The 17,933-nt window shown below is 32.7% G+C and overlaps 2 protein-coding genes across 3 annotated transcripts in view; both read right to left on the bottom strand.

The window, feature by feature from the left end:
• Nucleotides 1-17,933, bottom strand: part of Glurib (Glutamate receptor IB) — a 999,595-nt gene that overhangs the window by 283,225 nt on the left and 698,437 nt on the right. The window lies entirely within an intron of this gene.
• Nucleotides 122-12,673, bottom strand: LOC143347963 (uncharacterized). 2 transcript variants are annotated; one of them, XM_076777649.1, is made up of 8 exons: nucleotides 12,464-12,673; nucleotides 10,837-11,127; nucleotides 10,462-10,768; nucleotides 9,806-10,023; nucleotides 9,353-9,735; nucleotides 5,992-9,259; nucleotides 5,501-5,622; nucleotides 122-5,437 (listed from the first exon to the last, which is right to left on the bottom strand). In XM_076777649.1, exons 1-8 carry the CDS (start codon nucleotides 12,536-12,538, stop codon nucleotides 5,377-5,379), a joined length of 4,725 nt encoding a protein of 1,574 aa, XP_076633764.1. In that variant the 5' UTR covers nucleotides 12,539-12,673; the 3' UTR covers nucleotides 122-5,376. The 2 variants fall into 2 exon arrangements, with proteins under 2 accessions (XP_076633764.1, XP_076633765.1); XM_076777650.1 differs by lacking the exon at nucleotides 12,464-12,673 and adding an exon at nucleotides 12,266-12,396.

The following is a 17,933-nucleotide window of genomic DNA, read 5'->3' as shown; positions in this document are numbered from 1 at the left end:
GTAAATAATTGTAGAGATACATATTGTAATAATCTAATTACTCCCATTGTTTTTCGACACCCGCTACAAAAGCAAATTGTACAGAGCGTACCAAAATTAGATAAATAAATCAAACACTTAGTGTATTATAATCATAGATAATCTTTATTTTCTACGTAACTCCTCATACAGCTGTGCAACATAAGAAAATCAATTACGTTTTGTATTCTTGTATAGTTCGTGTAAGCGAAAAATTTAATATACGTAGCTTTCGTAATAGACAATGCGACACTTGATAATAAATTGGAATTTTTAATTAATAATTACCGAGCTCCCTTATACGGATTGAAAACCTTTAATTATCAATCACTTGTTTTTGCAATGTCTTTTTTAAATAGGAAAGAAACGCATATATTTTGCCCACTCTAGTTTTGATACAACAAGAATTAGTTTCCTTGCTTGTTCTGTACAGGGAACTGAGATATTCTGTGTTAAAAAGAAAATATTTTTAACAATAGCACGTAGAATGATATACATATATTGTTCAGAATGACGAAAACCACGAATATTACAGTAAGTTATAATATGGATTTCTTATTTTGTATACTTCTTTGAGGAACTGTTAAGGAGTGAGCTTGATACTTACAGAAATAAAAGGCAACGTGAAACGTAATCATAGAACATACATTTGATCTAAGAATTCGAGATTGCGACTGAATTCTAATATTCGTGTTTAGATTACTTTCTGAATGCGAACCAAAGGGTTTTTACGAAGTTGCGCGCATTTTGTTGTCCTTGCACTTGTATTTACTAGGAGAAAATGAGATTTTAAAGTGTAATTACATTGTACAATAATTGTACCACAGTTCAAACTCCTTGGTTCGCATTATTATTATTATCTAAATGCCCTCCTAAAATCGTTACTTTATTAGCTAAAAAATAAAACTGTAAACCCAAATTAAACATCATTGTTTTCAATTGATATTTTCATGTATCCTAATATTGTGTTATATAATTATTATGGGTACAGAGGAGGATAGTATTAAGAATAATAATGGTAATAATGTTAACGTGAATGTAACCTACTCACGGTGTTTCTCAACGTTAGCTCAATAGCCCTCGTCATCACAAATGTTACGTATTAAAACAACGTCACATTTATATAATAAATTATACAATATGAGGCTATTGAGATTTTCATTCACTATACAGTTATACATTCGTTCTGAAAACCATATCCGCCCTAGTTATTATACATTAATATTTCGCCACTGGCTCGTTTTACTATTATTTACGCATTTTGGAATAAACTAAATACTGTTATTATGCTTCCTTAAATAAAACATTTACAATTTGATAACATATATTTTTTTAATATTTTTTATTTTATTTTTTTTTTTTTTTTAATTCTAATATAAAAGAACATTCGATTATCGTTAAGCGTATTTTTCTTGTTTCATTTGTGCGAATAAAGAGGTTGCCAAATTATATAAGTGCTTTACCGGTTGAGAAACACCGATACTCCTTTATGAGATTATCTAACATTATATCATGTCATGAGAATGCAATTACATCCCCATAGCACCTGAAGCATACAGTGAACATTCTCTCATGTACATTGTATTTAATTACAGTCAGTCATTGGACTTATTTCATAACAAACTCTCTCATTTGTGAACATTAGATCACTGATTAATACATTCTCAATATAATCGTTACAGATATTTGTGTAAATTCAGTACAATACATAATTTTCATGGACTAAGATTATAATAAGGCCTCAGAACATTTGACTCATTTTTCAACACCTCTTAACTTGTAGAATTTTTGCACGTTGCACTTTAACATTGTTTAAATATTTGTCTATCGATAACTGCCATCTATTTTTATAGAATAAATTATTTATTTCTGTTATATTGATTATTATAGAGGGTGTTCGGCCACCTCTGGGAAAAATTTTAATGGGAAATTCTAGAAGCCAAGATAAGATGAAAATCAAGAATACTAATTTGTTGATCGAGGCTTTGTTAAAAAGTTATTAACGTTTAAAGTTGCGCCTGTAGAACGACAATCTGCGAACAGCTGCGTGCACATAATAGTGGTTCTCATTCAGCATGAGAAACTCTACTTACTGACGTATCTCGACAGTCTTACAGTTTTGTGAATGAGAACTACTATCACGCGTAAACAACTGTTCGCAGATTGCCATTCTACAAGCGGAATTTTAAACGTTAATAACTTTTTAACGAAGCCTCGATCAACAAATTGGTATTCTTGATTTTCGTCTTATTTTGGCCCCTAGAATCTCCCATTAAAATTCTTCCCAAGAGTGGCTGTACACCCTGTATAATTTTTTCGAATAATGCAATTATAATACACATTCAAGTGTTAAAGAAAATAATATCAAATTTAATAATTATAGTAAAATACCGGTTACAATAATTATAAATACAAAGACAAGTATTCTACGAGTCATGAGATGTTATGCATCTATTGTTGAACGATTTTAATGTAATGCTCTTCAAGTATTTATGCATACTGCAATAGAGAGTACAAACTGCTACAAAACAATTCCAACATGATTTGCTTTACAATTGTTAATACATCTACGTCATACGCTCGTTATGTGTTTTTTTAAGGCCATATACGAGATTTAATACGAAGGTACTGTACCTTTGGGACAGTATTTGATATATTTATTAATTTGGAAATTTGTCTAGGGATAGACAAATGGACGACACAGCCTTGACAGAGAATGTTCACAGTGTAAGACAGCAGCATAGACATATCTCAGCGCAGCCTCACTTTACCATTGGTTAGTGTTTCAGCTGGTAATTATTATACAAAGTTATAAGTTCTTTAAGTTATACAATAGAACTACGTGCGGAAGAACCCTTCGTAGACAAGATCCTTTTCATACAAAGAATAACATTTTAAGTATAACTATTTAATGTCAATTGTAGAATTGCTACAGATCTTGTTCTACGTTTTACAGATAGATGTAATTTTAACTACGCGAAGAGAAATTTTAATACTCGCATTGGTAGACCTTTTACGTAATCAGCAATACTATTGCATCATAATAGATAACTGGCTACGAAGGGTGTTTGCAGAGTATGTAATTTGTAAATTACCAACATGAAATCAAGGTTTTTTTTATTTATTATCCTTGTTTTCCTAATAATGTATGCAAAAACTAAAAATGCCTTAAAAGCTACATTGTAAATATTACACAACATATAGAGTAACAATATGTAACAAAATTGTTTTGTACCTACATAACTATAATGGCAGAAGGTGGGTCTTGTGCCGAGTTATTCTTGGCTACTGTCAATTTTAAGCCAACATTATAGACATAACTATTCTAAACTTAAATAGGACGTGCATGATGTAATATTAAATTCATTAATCATCAACACGTCGACTAACTACTTTCTGCTTTTAGGGACTTCTAAAAAGAATTGTCTGCTTTACGGTTCCTTTGTATCTTGGGAACAATTGCATTATGCTTACATTTACAGAAATTAATATCACTCTTAACAGCATTGCACTCATTATAAAATTCGGCAATCCATCAATGTTATAATGTCATTAGAACATAAAAATATTATAAAAGAAATTATAATTAACTTTCAAGAAGAAAATACTTTGACCTAATAATTTCATTAAAGTACAGAGTGATATTTTCTCATAATGTACATTGCAAAATCAACACTATATAAAATTGAGAAGTTTAAGAATCTAAATATAAAATTACATTTGATTGAGTAAAACAACGTTTTAAAAGTAACTCTTTAGAAGCCCCGTAATAATTTATTTCCATTTAACATACCTCTCGATTCATTTTTCATTCACTCTATGATAAAGCACGCAACATTACTATAATTTAATTCTATTAAAATGGCATTCAGTATTTTCTTATAGGATTAATCATTCAATATATAAAAAAAATATACAATTTCGACTACTCGATGTAATCGTTCAGTAATCGTGAGTTTGTACTATCCGAATGCCATTTTTGTGTATGATACACTTTCCTTGAACTAGTACTACAAAAACTGTAGAACTGCCCATGAAATCTTAATTTAACTATAATTAATGTCTATACGCAGTGGGACTCCATTGATATTCAGTCGATTCACAATACTCGTAACGTGTCAAAATTGATAGAACAAATGAATAAATGTATTCTGTCAAGTATATTCCTTTTTTCTTTTATTAAGCTCTTTTAATTTTATGTACCTGACTATGTCAAATTCTGTATACTTTTGTGAATTTATGAAAAATAACTAGTCAGGTATAGACGATTGTTTTTATGTTATAAATATAAGAATAAAGTTATTGCAATTTCCTGCAACATTTTTTCTTTACAGACAAAATAACATATTTCGGCACATGTTTCGTCTCTCTCTTGAGTTACAAAAACATTGTCACGAGTTGTGAATGACTTATACTTACCTGAGGGGTACATTATTTCCCAGTTGCAATCCTCAAAAAATTGCACGCATCTAGTGCTTATTAGATTTCTCTATCGAGGTACTCTCCTGTTTCAGCAAATTAGTTTTTATTTATGTCATCAGTACATATATAAGGTGAACCACATAACTTAATCACTTTGATTATTTCCAATGTTAAAAGATTAACTCAAATATTTTCTATCTTGTATAATTTGATTGGAAGGAGCTTCTTACTTAGACATCAATAATGATTAATATTAATCATACAGAAACGTCACGAAATATACAACATTATAGAATTAGTGTCAAATATTTATGTCATTTTATCTTTAGTTTTCATGGCAAAAAAAATGTTCTGTGTTACTTTCTCAATTCGTCTATGTATTTTGCTAAAATATGAATAGAACTGTAGTGTTCTATATCAAACAATACAGGTAATTGGAAATTTCTAGAGCTGGAAATAACATAAAAACTATATTATAATTAGCTCAAAGGCTTTTTTAAATCAAACCATACAAAACAAAAAATATTTTAATTTGTCCGCTTACATCAGATATATTCAAGGTGATCAAGTTATGTGGTTCATCCTGTATATATCGTCTCGTTTGGACAAGGTATTTGTAATGCGATAGTGGCTTCATGCCAACATCAAAGTATCATTCATTATTAATTGTATAATTTAAATAATTTATAATTTACAGATCCTGTAGAACACAAGTGGCTGTATGCAAGCATGTCCCATCGGCAGATAAATATATTACATAAAGTGCTTGGTATACCACCACGTTGATGTGATTGGTTGGTATATGATATTTTCACTGTACCATACTGTAACTTTTAGCATACATTCAAAACCATATTTACACACGCGGTTGCATAAAGTAGATGTAAAAAATGCATCCGTGTGTATAAGCAGTTAGTGTCATATATTACTTGCCCTCTACCGCATTCTTCTAAAAGCTTTCTTGATTTTTCTATGCGCCAAAGTTTGAGGAGTACCACTAAAAAAATATATAATTAACGAATGATTCGATATATTAGATCTTTTTATATCTTATATTTACCTGAACATTGGAGGCGCATTGCCACCAGTGAAATTAAACGATGGTGGAGTATTAGGATCAAATGTTAGTGTAGCACTGGGAGGGTTGAAATTAAATCCTGCAGATGTTGCGGAGGTTGAGGCCTGTCAAAATTACATACATTTCAAGTAATAATTTCTTGTCAGCACAATTTTAACAAAATTAATTTAATTTTAATATTTTTAATACATATCCATATGTGTAAATTGGTTGGTATAATTACTAGAGTAATACAAAATGAACAACAATCTTTATTTGCATTGTTATATTTATGCTCGAATGTTCAATATAGAAAAACCGAAAATTTATAGATTACTCTAATAATATCTACTCGTTTATACATGTAGATATTTATTAATGTATGAAGTATTGTAGTTAAAGAGTAAATATGAATTTTTTCCATCTATTCTTAATATTTTTAGTTGTTAACATTTCATTACAAGTTAAAAATATGCACATTTTACTTTACTTACAACTGCACCAAAATTGAATCCTCCTGAAGGTGTAGCAGATGCTGTAGATCCAAAATTGAATCCTGTATTTGCAGGAGCCGATGGAAATGATGATAACGGTTGATCCTGAGATCCAGATTGAGGTGCACCGAAAATCGGTGTTGTAACGGTAGATTGACCAAATGCTGGTGCTTCTGGCTTAGGTGCATTAAATGTAAAGCCAGAAGAATTGCTCGATCCAGGATTATTGAATGTTCCTCCAAATACATTACTACTCTTTGGTGTACTTGTATTACTACCAAATGTAAATAATGGTTTCTGAGTTGATCCAGTAGGATTAGTATTTGCAGAAAACTTGAAACCAGATCCTAGTTGTGCTGCTGGTTGAGCAGGAGTGGCATTGAAAGTGAATAAATTTGAATTTGGTGTATTAGTTTCACCTGATTTTGCAGTAGACCCAAATATATTAGGTTTTGACTCAGTAGAAAATGTTGCAGGAGTGTTATTTCCAAAGACAGGAGTAACGGATGATCCAAAAAGAGATGGTGCACCTGAGGGTGCACTAAAAGTTGATGTAGTTGTTGATGTTGACGCTTGAGGAGTTGGATTGAATAGAGGTGCCGGTTTAGTATCTGTACTTCCAAATACAGGTATTTTTGTATCGGATGATCCAAAAATCGAAGGTTTATTTTCTATACTGCCAAATGTTGGCACTTTAGTCTCTGGTATTGCAAAAGCAGATGGTTTACTTGCAGTGGTACCAAATGTAGGTTGCTTGTTCTCTTCTGATCCAAACGTAGCTGTAGTCTTCGCATCGTTAGTACCAAACAATGACGGAGTGCTTGAAATGTTTGAAAATATTGAACTTCCGGAGGAGCCATTTGGTAATGCACCGAACGTTTTAGTTGCCGAAGTTCCTTCTTTCGTTTTGTTCTCTCCAAATGTAAAGGTACTGGACGGAGCAGAAGCAGAAGCTGATGGTATTTGACCAAAAGTCGGTACAGGTGTTGTTTGTGCTGGCTTTGTTTCAGGAAATACAAAGGAAGATTGAGTAGAAGACGGAAGACTTGTTATTACACTTGTAGGGACACTGCTACTAACTGCAACCGCGCTGTTTGGTACACCAAATGTAAAGAGAGGTGTTGATTTAAGTTCTTGTGAACTGCTCTGAGTAATTGAAGTTAACGTGCTGGCACTAGTAATGGTAGAAGATTCAGTAGTTTTTGTGTTTGGCTTTGAAACTTCCGTCACAGAATTTGCAAGCAAAGAGTCCTGTTTTCCTTTTTCTATATCTGACTGTTTAATTTCAGATTTTGATACACCAAACGTGAAAATAGATGGGAGTGTGGTGCTTTGAATTGTAGGTGCTACATTTACAGATTGCTTATCATTTTCTGCTGCTGCATTTTCAGTTTTTGGCATACCAAATGAAAAGGACGATATCGGCTTTTTCTCTACCTTCTCAGAATCTTGCTTTTGATCAGTTTTTTCTATAGTTTTTGGATTAACTAATAATCCAAAACCACTTCCTACAGTCAAAGAGGCACTGTTTTCAGATTGCAATGATTCACTAGATGTTTTCTTTTCTTCTCTTTGAATGCCAAATGTAAATTGACCAACTTGGCTACTTTGTTGATTTTCACCAAATTTAAAATTATTCATAGGTGTTACATTATCAGTCTTTTGTTGATCAGCTTTATCTATTCCAAATTTAAAACCCCCAGTATTTGGAGGCATACCAAAACTAAATTGTAAATTGGAACTAGTATTTGTAGTCGAATTGTCTAATTTCTTTGATCCTGGTTTTACACCACCACAAGCAACACACTCTGTAACTTTCGCTTCATTTTGTAACATACAAGAGTCACAATTCCATGCACCTTCAGGTTTCTTAAATTTATCTCCAAATCCATTTGCAACTAACGAGGGAACTGTTTTAGTTGCATTTCCTGTATTAGGTTTAGCTGTATTGCAACATGGACAAGAATCGACGGAAATAACATTTCTAACCATACAACAAGGACATTCCCATGTTTCTTTACTTGGTTTAAATTTATCCATAGTTTCACTTTTAGTAACGGTTGAAGTATTTAATGACGTATTGATTGGCATACCAGTCTTCTGACTAGCTACGGTACTTATTTCATTCGTGAAACTTTTATCATTTTTAGGGCTTGTTTTTAACAAATTTGACTTAGGTATATTGCAAGAAGAGCACGTCATAGAGTTTGCAGAATTTCTTAGTGCACAATTAGAGCATTCCCAAGATTCTTCCAAGGATTTCATGTTATTTAGGTCAGAATTTGGCAATTTTGTTGTAGCTAATTTGCTATGGTTGGAGTCTGATTTAAGCGAGGTACACGCAACACATTTTTGATCAGTTTCTTTGTTTCTTACATAACACGATGTACATTCCCATTGATTATTCGACATTTTAAACTGGGATCCAAAGTGATCATTGGCTGTAGTCTTTGATTCACTGATATTACTCGACGATGGTAACAATTCGCTAGTTTTATTATCATTACGACTTCGCCTGGTAGTTTTGCAAGTAATGCACTGTGTTTCAGAATTGCTGTTTTTAATCAAACATTCCAAACACTCCCACATATTCGAAGTATCTTGCTGAGTATCAGGCTTTGAACTTGCAATGATAATATCATTTTTATTTGTATCTAAAGTAACTGTGTTTGCTTTGTTATTAATAGAATCTTTATTTAACTCTACTTGCATTTTTGTTTCACTCGATTTCTCAGGTCCAGTTTTATTAGATTTAGTATCAAGAACATCCATTACACTTCCTGATTTTAATTCGTTCGAAGTAGTAGGAACAGGACTGTCTCTATTCTTTGTTTTCTCTTTTGGTCTGGGTGCTGTAGATGAAGTAGACCAGATAAAATTCTGTGTTACAGTAGGTACACAATTGCTAGGTGATGTAGATTTAGCATTAACTCTTTTTAAAGGTGAACTTGAATTATTAGAGTTATCAATTAATTGTTTATCAGCTGTAATTGGTCTACTAAATGTAAAGTTGTTAATAGATTTTAAATTTTGTGTAATATTTGTTACTTTTATAGGACTTGCAAACGTGAAAGTTTCTTCTTTGTCCACACAACTTTTATCTACTGTTTTTGAATTAACAGGTGACATAAAGTTAAAATTAGGTAAAGAAGATATTGGCAAAGGTATACTTGGTAAATTGACAGGTTCAACTGTGTCTTCTTCATCAAGATTTGCTGTCTTAACTTTAAGTTTTCCATGATGTTTCGAACCTTCATCAGCTTGTGTTCTAAGAAAGAGAAATAACATGTGCAATTAACGTCTATTTTTTAACTATACAAATTAATTTTATTGATGGCACACAATTGAATCGCCTACTTACCTAAGATGGTATTCTTGTAGGGGTGGTGGTTCAGTTCGTGCTGAAACAATTTTTCTAACTGCAGATGTCATATTTTGTAGTTTTTGACGACGCCTCAATTTTAATATATCGGGCACATTTGGTACGGTTAATTCACGAGTTAAATGACGCAATCCAACTTTAACCGTTGGCGATGTTTCCTCTCTTGTTCTCTTTTTACTTATTGATGACGTATTATTTATCATTTTTAATGGAATTTTTTTAGCATCAGTTATTGGCGATGAAAAGTGTTCTAATGCTTCTAATATTTTCTTAGCCGTTTGACTCATACCAGATGAATCAACTCCTGCTGTATTAGATGGTTTTACTTCAACACTTGTTCTTCTTGGAACTTTAAGTTGAATCTATAATTGAACATAAATTTATATAGTTAAAAAATAAATAAATTTTACCGAAATATTCGGTAAAATGTACCTCGTTCGAACTGTTGAATAAAGTGCGACTTCGTTTATAAAGACCAGCTGCATTTGCTCCACCGAAAGTAGTATTTCCGCTGTAAAAAGGAGACGACAATGGCGATGCACGATCCGACGTGTTTGTCATGACCGATGCATTAAAGCTTGGTCTACGGTTGCTTAAGGAATCTCGATTACTATCTAAAAATAAAGATCTTGGAGACTGCATACGGTTAGCTAGAAAAAGGAAAATATTTTACATTAAAAGATATTGAAAATAATATTAAGAGATATTAAAACAAGGTGTAAGAATATAAAATAGATTACACCTTCAAAAAGAAATTATTTTTGATAAAATGTTAATCTGTAAGTACTATGTAAAGGTTTTAAAGAACCAGCACACATTTGTACTGCTCACATTCCATTAATACCATTGTCTAGAACGCAACAAAATTGTGCTCATAATGTCTTAACAAATAAATTTTATATATATTGTTACTTCTATAGGTTTGTGTAAATCTTTGTTAAAATAAATAGTATTTCAAATAAAATTTCATATTCTTCTCCTATATTTCATCAATGAATTCTAAGAACCATCATATAGTACGAATGTCAAAAATTTATTACACAGTACTTACAGATTAATACTGTTCCAAAAAGAAAAATATTACATACTAAAAGTTAATTTGTCATTATTAAAACTCTTTCTATTCGAAAATGAGGAGTTATACGAGACATTTGATGGAGCTTCTTGTCTATTTATTTGTGGAATAAGAGAGCTGCAGCCACTGGTGCTTTCGCTGGATTCAGAATTATCATCTGTACCATTTGTAGTTCCATTATTTGTGGCAACAGTTATAGAATTCAACTCAGACCTCTGTTGGACTATATTCCTAATATCTGTTGGCATTGCAGGCGTGGAAGATATTAAATGGCTCATCCTGCTTGGCCCAGCCGTTGCAGGTTCAGAAAAATCTTCAGACTAAAAGAAATTATTAACTCAAGGAAATGTTTTCAAATAGCTGCTGTTTAAAAATAAATGATATTTACCGTTTCATTACATATGGAATATTGTTGTTTAGAAGAACTGGCTTTGTTAACTGGAGTTTTAGCTCTTGTTTGAATTAAGAATGTACCAGGTGGATGAGTAACATCCATACGAATACATGGTCGTTTTAAAGGAGGAGGTTTTTGAATTTCTTCTTCGGATTCAACCTCTTCAGCATTTTCATTGTCATCTAATGCATCACCTTCATTTTGAGATGAGTTAAACCACTTACTGATCCATGATCTTTGTGGTATAAGATCTGTCACTTTCGTTGCTACTTTTTTTACAAATGACTGAAATAAATAATAATTTTACAAATATAAAATAATTTTTAATATTAGTTTATTCAATTTTCATAATTCAAAATTCTATTAACACGTTCGCTGCAGAGCAGCATTTTCAAAAATGGTTCCACTACACCAACAAATTTTAATTAATTGTAAAATAAAAATACAAAACATGTATTTATGGGAAAGACATTGAATTTAGATAATTTTTAATTGCTTTATCAATTGCTTGATTATTTCTACAGTTCCTATGTTATTTACTTTATAATTACTTATAGTATACTTATATTAATTATAATAAATCTCTTGAATTGCGCCAAATTGTTGTGTTTTTTTCTAATACCCAAAGTCAGATACCTTCAAAGAACATGAAAATACTACGAGTTTGATCGTATGTGATGTAGGTAAAACAAAAATGTTCTACGAATTAACTCGTAGCTAGTGCCTAAACACAAACTTTGACCTACGAAATAACTCATTGTTGGCAACGAACACGTTAAACAAGATAATAATAAGTGCTAAACATTAACTAAAAAATATAGATTATATATCCAGTATCATTATTTGCTTAATTCAATCATTGCATTATGTATAACAGTTTTTATTAAACAATGCTTTTTAAGTTGTACTTACAAAAAATAATTGAACTTAAATAAAGATGGAGGACTAAATATTGAAATTTAATATTTAAATCATTAATATAACGTCAAACAGATTATTTTTGATAACAAAAATTTTTTCTTCTTGGAAATGAGGTTAAAATATTCAATCGAGAATCAAATTCTGTGAATCTTACATTAAGTAAAGTCGGTTGATTCGATCAAATATTGCTATTTCCACAAAAATGATCTTCGAAGATAATTATATACATGATATTGCGCAAAATTGAGTAAAACGCGATTTTCCGATGTCATGTGAATTTTTGTCTAGTATGGAATCGATATAAACGTAAACGTATAAACATACGAAATTCCGTAACGAAAATAAAGTTATATGTTAACGAGAATCAAATCGCTTAACAGATTCTCAATGATATTCCTTTTAAGAGAAAATCACGTTTCAAGGTTAGATATTATAGGTGCCTCAATAGGTATCTCGGAAGTGAAGTGGTATGGGAAAGATTGAGGTTATCGAGTGCACTCACATAACCGTGACATCGTCTAGGTCCGATGAAAGTGCATCTTAGAAAAAGGGCAGTCGCGCAAGTAGTCCGAAGGGGGGCCGGTTCACGGTGTAAATTCGTTGGAAGATCTAATTCGGGAGGTTAGGCGCGAAGAACCGTTGAAGTTGAAATAAGTTCGTTTCTGTCGCGGGGGACTCGTGCCAATAAGAGACTACTCACATTGTTTGCGTCGTAGGGCTTTGTATTGCGCGACGATGACCGTCTTCCACTTAAATTGTTACTCCCTTTAGCCATGATTGGCACTAATCACTTATTTACGAGTACAGAACGCGCAAAAACGACTTTGTACGTCGCATCCCAGAAATTGTCAGCGAACCACCACCTTCGTGATTGAAACCCACGAGAGAAAATATGGCCGCCCCAAAGACCGCCACCAGGGCGCCAGGTTTCTCTCGAATATGCGCTGGTCGCGCCTGCCCACGTGACACATGTACGCGCTCGCTGCCTTAAAATCGGCGTATCGCTATCTCTTCTTACAATCGCTTTCGAAAAAAGAACGCCGTGCACAATATGCGTGTGGCTTCTACAGATGACACTGCAATCGCATGATTTCAGCGAAAACGTGCATATATCTAATCTTTTAATACAGCCGAGCCACGTAACATATAAAATTATACATTTCGAATTTGTAACATGAATTTTTTGTAAACAAATAATTACTGATTATTTGACCCGAAAATTTGAACTTAATGAATATGTTATTCCTATTATTGTAAATAAATTATATTATATAAAAAAAAAAAATTTATATGAGATAACTCTTACATGGTTCTTTATCGATTAATGCGTTAGCATTTATTGTAAATGTAATATATTCTTACGAATAAAAAATATAAGTTACGAAGTATTTATCATTTTATATTCAAAAATATAAGTATTGTCGGTAAGAAAGCGATTAAATTTGATAAGTATATGATCTGTTGGTACAATATCGACAAATTTCTACTTTCACTATTTTATTTTAAGAAGTTGTATAATTCGAGTATTCATGAATTGTAAGTATTTTGTATTAATTATTTACTTAACAATGTTATTAATTAACGTTCTTTATAGCGTAAGGGAATAAAGCATGGAAGAACCTTGAAATGTTGATTGAACAAATTTCTCAATTCGAGTTATTTTCATTAATTTTAAATAACCGTTCATTTCATGTACGTCATATCCTCCTAATTACTATTACCTTTAAACGTATTTATTTATAGCAAGGTCAAAAAAAGCACCAACTTGGGAGACATCCCACACGCATCTCCAGTGAGAGAATTCTTGCCCAATTTTATTCATTTCTATTATGTGACTATGAAATAATTGCCTATCCTAATTTTAGAAGCTTGAATGTAATGGGTGTACGATGATGTGAAATAAACATTTATAGAATATAAATTATCTGAAAATATTCAAATAATTAAAAAGGGCGAAAACCATACAATATTTCTATAGTTCGTTCATCTTACAAGAGCTTCAAGCAAATAAAGCCGCGTGCCTATGAAAGGATCTCATTAGCTCGTTCTCTTTGTCCAATAATATATCCGATGCATGCTTGCAATAAATAAAAAACGTTCTTTAAACGCTCTTTAAGATGACTTTTATAAGATAAATGTTGACTTTCGGTTAATTTGAAAATTTACTTTTACTAGGCTTTAAGTTAATTGAATGTCCAACCAAAAGTCCGCTTCTAGAGTACTGAAAGTTATTATTGAACTAACCTAAAAGTCTTATTTCTAGGTATTCCTACACAGTCTGATTCTGAATAACAACGCGTAATATATATCGAGGAATATATTGTTTATTACTTTCGATTTTACGACACCGAACGTAGGATAATGATTGAGTTATTCTTCAATGCCAGGCATTCTAGTTGACTCCAGTACTAGCTATATTGAGCGAGAAACAATAAAGTCGAGAGAGTCTGATTCTGTGCTTGATAGAAAGAGTCCACAATATTTGTGCGCCTCTGTCTGTCTAATAGAAACTCCGACTTTTGCAGCTTTACTGTCTCCCGTTCAGCATGGCTCGTATTAGACTCGGCTGTGCCAACACACTAGGACAATTCCCTAGCTTGGCAACGCCACTTATGTCCCTAAGCATCATTCTCTTGTCGCCACATCGCTTTAAGAGCACTGAAAGTTATTATTGAGTCAATCAAAAGTCTGCTTCAATCCGATTTCTTACATCATGACCTGATGAGCTAAAGTATTAATCAGGTGAAAAATTCATATGTTGCGTCCCGAGTTCGCAGTCTAGGGAAAAAGGAGGTGGGTTGGTGCCCGTGGAGCGCTGAACGCTCTGCTCGACGAGGCGCGCAAAAATCAAACTACCTGATACGTTTCAAAGTACTTTAACAAAATTTATTCGTTGGAGTTAACTCAGCGTATGACTTTTTGATACAATTCGGTTGAGATTGAAAATCGATCTGTGTCTCCGCGAAAATCTTTCCGTCATCCTAGGCGTTCGTCCCTTCTCCGGAAAATTCTCGATCTTCTCTCTGAGTCGTCTTGGTCCAATCGGAGTTTGTGCCTTGCCCCATCCGTCCGGATTGTCTTCGATCGGTGATCCACCCCCGAGCCGAGTGAAGGTGGAGGCTGCGCGGCCATGTTTGGAGCGGGCGCATGTGAGAGAAAGCGTGGGAGTCGAGAGAGAAAACGAAGCTAGCGGCTTAAGGGAGTATTGTTGTCTAGGCTGTCATTTCTCCGGCCTTTTTTGTGATTTTTTTTTAACGACAGGTAGATTGTTTTGTAGTGACATTTTGCAGATATATTTATTTGTCTTATAGGTATGTATAGAATGTTTTTCATAAAAAAAAAATAAAAATTGTGAGAATTATAGCTTCTTGTTTTAAAAAACGCATTTAAACTGGCTTACATTGATATTTCAAGATCTAGCAAACCGATTGATTTCAAATTTGGAGAGAATATTCAGCAAACACGCTTTTATAGCTGGAACTAGAGATTTAAAAAAATATTGAGTTTTACTGTTTTTTTTGATACGCTAAAGACAAAAGAACGATTAACAAATAGAAATTCGAAACTTGAAGCGTTGCCATTTCTTTATTTATCAGGATTTTGATTTCTTCCTAGTTCCTGCTATAACTACAACCTTCCTTATGAAGATACTTTAACCTCCTCTGTTTCAAATTATCTGGAATCCTGGGAGCCATTGGAGCACCTTTTCCAAAAGAGCCATTAAATAAGAAGTTATAATTCCCACGATTTTTAATATTTTTCCATGAAAAAAATATTGTACATGCTTATAAGATGAATAAATATTTCTACAAAGTCTCAGTACAAAGCAGCCTATCTATCATTAAAAAAAAAAATCACAAAAAGGGCCATGAAATTGACAGTCTAGACAGCAATACCTCCTTAAAGCAACTCTTAAGAAAATGTATGACCCTCATGAAAGGAACTGAACGGAACGCGAAGTGAAGTGTCGCGAGGGCCATGCTGTGTTTCAAGACCATCGCAACTCTTAACGGAAATAGCTAATTCTGCACGGTCGGTAATTAACTAAAAGGAGGAACGACGGAAACTTCGATTTGATACGGCCTTTAGAAAATAAACTTGTAAGAAATGCCTTCCTTTCTCTCTACCTTCCCCAGCTTGATGGCCCACGTTGAAAAACATACAATTGCATTGTTCATTACAATATGCTGGTCCGTTTGAATTTCTCTCTTAATTAGAATGCAGTTACATGTCTCTGCATTCGACGATGAGTAATCGGGTTTCAATTAATTCCCGTTGTGGCGCTATGTACATTAAACCTACGTTCACGTGATAGCGTAACACATGGTTTGACAGCGCACTCTGTATCTAAAGATCTGAGAATCTTATTCGATTCAACCATAAACGAGGTATAAGAGTAGACCTTTCACCTAATGTATTTTTTCGGCCCGTTTGTCTGGGGCTCTAGAGCCCATTACCATTTCCGTGTCACTCGCAACGTTACCGACAGATTTAGAAATGAACACAAGAGGAAGTGAGATAGAAAAGGAAACTGCAGAAATTTTATAATTTTTTAACGGAATGAAAGCTGTACAGTTCATCATTGGACATTAATCGATTAATTTCATTGGAGTAATCAATCGATTAAGATTATTTAAAAATTTCAAGATTATTAAAATACCTAAGGATGTATCTTATTGATACGTACACCGCAAATCCTCTACTTTATTTTAAATTGTAATACATCATTTATTTAGAATCTCGTTACTATTAGAAACTCGTAGAATTTCAGAAGAGCCGAGAAGAACAGGTTGATACTCGCTTTCCTTCTCGCTCTTGCATCGTTGACGTCGCACAGTGTGCCCAGCAATGGACAAAAGTCAAAAAACTAAAGTCTATGTTTTACAAATTCTTATATCCCAAAATGTTAATAAAGGAACGTGGATTTTATCACTATCCATAACCTTTACTGAATTTATCAATTTGTTGTTGAAAATGATGCTAGAAATTTATTGCAATTTTCGGTGCATTTTCTTAAACATATGCCATTTACCGAAAATTTGTATTTTTAATTTGATTTTTGCAAGTTGTGTACAGTATTATAGCACCTTCCAAACTGCTAAACAATCTTTTTACAATATTAACAATTGGTCTCAATTTTTTATGTTAAATGTTTATCAACTTTGAATTGAGTTTAAAAAAAAATACCAAAAAATACTTCGATGATTTTTTGTATATTAATTTAGGACACATTAAACTTTAATTTAACGCCAATTTTAGCTACCTGAATTTGCCCGAAACAGAGAAAATCATTATTGCAAGTACTGATATCTGCTTCAAATCAGAATCGGAATTAATCCAATAAAAGATGTTCTTTTATTTATTTACAAGATAAGAAATTATTTCTGTATGTATTTTATATTTTAATTAAAAAGAAATAAGGGAAAAACATTTCACAGATGCAAAGTTACGATTTTCTTTCCGAATACCCATATACTTGGAATGATCGCTGCGATATTTCAGGCACTTCCTCTAAACCAATCAAAAAACTTTTTAAACAGAAGTTACACAGAAATCACTTGACTAGAAATTGCAATAGTAGAAATTAGCAAAACAATTTTTATTCAACAAAAAATCAAGGTCGTTTCAATTTTTTTTAACAAATATATATAATTTTTGTGCATCAATCGATGCATCTTTGTATTTTCTTTAAAAAAGTGTAAGAGGTCTTAGGTCGAAAATTGACTAGTTTAGAAGCTATGATTTTTGTTCCAAATTCCCATTTACGCGACACACTGTGTGTCGCTTAGATTACTCGAAAGCAAGCCTGGTATCGCTACCCGTTCGAATCATCAGTAAACGACAAAAGCCATCGTGACTGAGAGACCTTACATTTCTCAAACCAGACCTGAGCGTTTTTTGAAGATTCGTTGACTTTCCACACCAAGCGATCATGCACTATACAGGGTGTTCGGCCACCCCTAGGAAAAATTTTAATGGGGGATTCTAGAGCCTAAAATAAGACGAAAATAAAGAATATCAATTTCTTGACTGAGACTTTGTTAGTAAATTAGTAAGTTATTAAAAAATGAAATTCAAAAATAGCAAATCGTTCTGGAAAAATTATTTTCGGTTGTGGGGGTCAATTACAATCATTTTTGGTGAATACACATACTTCCGAAATCCTATCC

The sequence above is a fragment of the Colletes latitarsis genome, chromosome 11 (assembly GCF_051014445.1).
Source record: "Colletes latitarsis isolate SP2378_abdomen chromosome 11, iyColLati1, whole genome shotgun sequence".
In the NCBI taxonomy this organism is placed as follows: Eukaryota; Metazoa; Arthropoda; class Insecta; order Hymenoptera; family Colletidae; genus Colletes; species Colletes latitarsis.
Note: the sequence above shows the minus strand (reverse complement) of the source record. Positions and strands in the feature narration are given on the sequence as shown.

What these genes read in the sequence shown, in the direction of transcription:
- LOC143347963 (XM_076777649.1), bottom strand. Translation starts at nt 12,538, where the DNA reads ATGGCTAAAGGGAGTAACAATTTAAGTGGAAGACGGTCATCGTCGCGC. An exon ending in ATTCCATATGTAATGAAACG is followed by an intron (nt 10,769 to 10,836) that starts GTAAATATCATT and finishes AATTTCTTTTAG; the next exon opens with TCTGAAGATTTTTCTGAACC. An exon ending in TAATGACAAATTAACTTTTA is followed by an intron (nt 10,024 to 10,461) that starts GTATGTAATATT and finishes TCCTTTTTCTAG; the next exon opens with CTAACCGTATGCAGTCTCCA.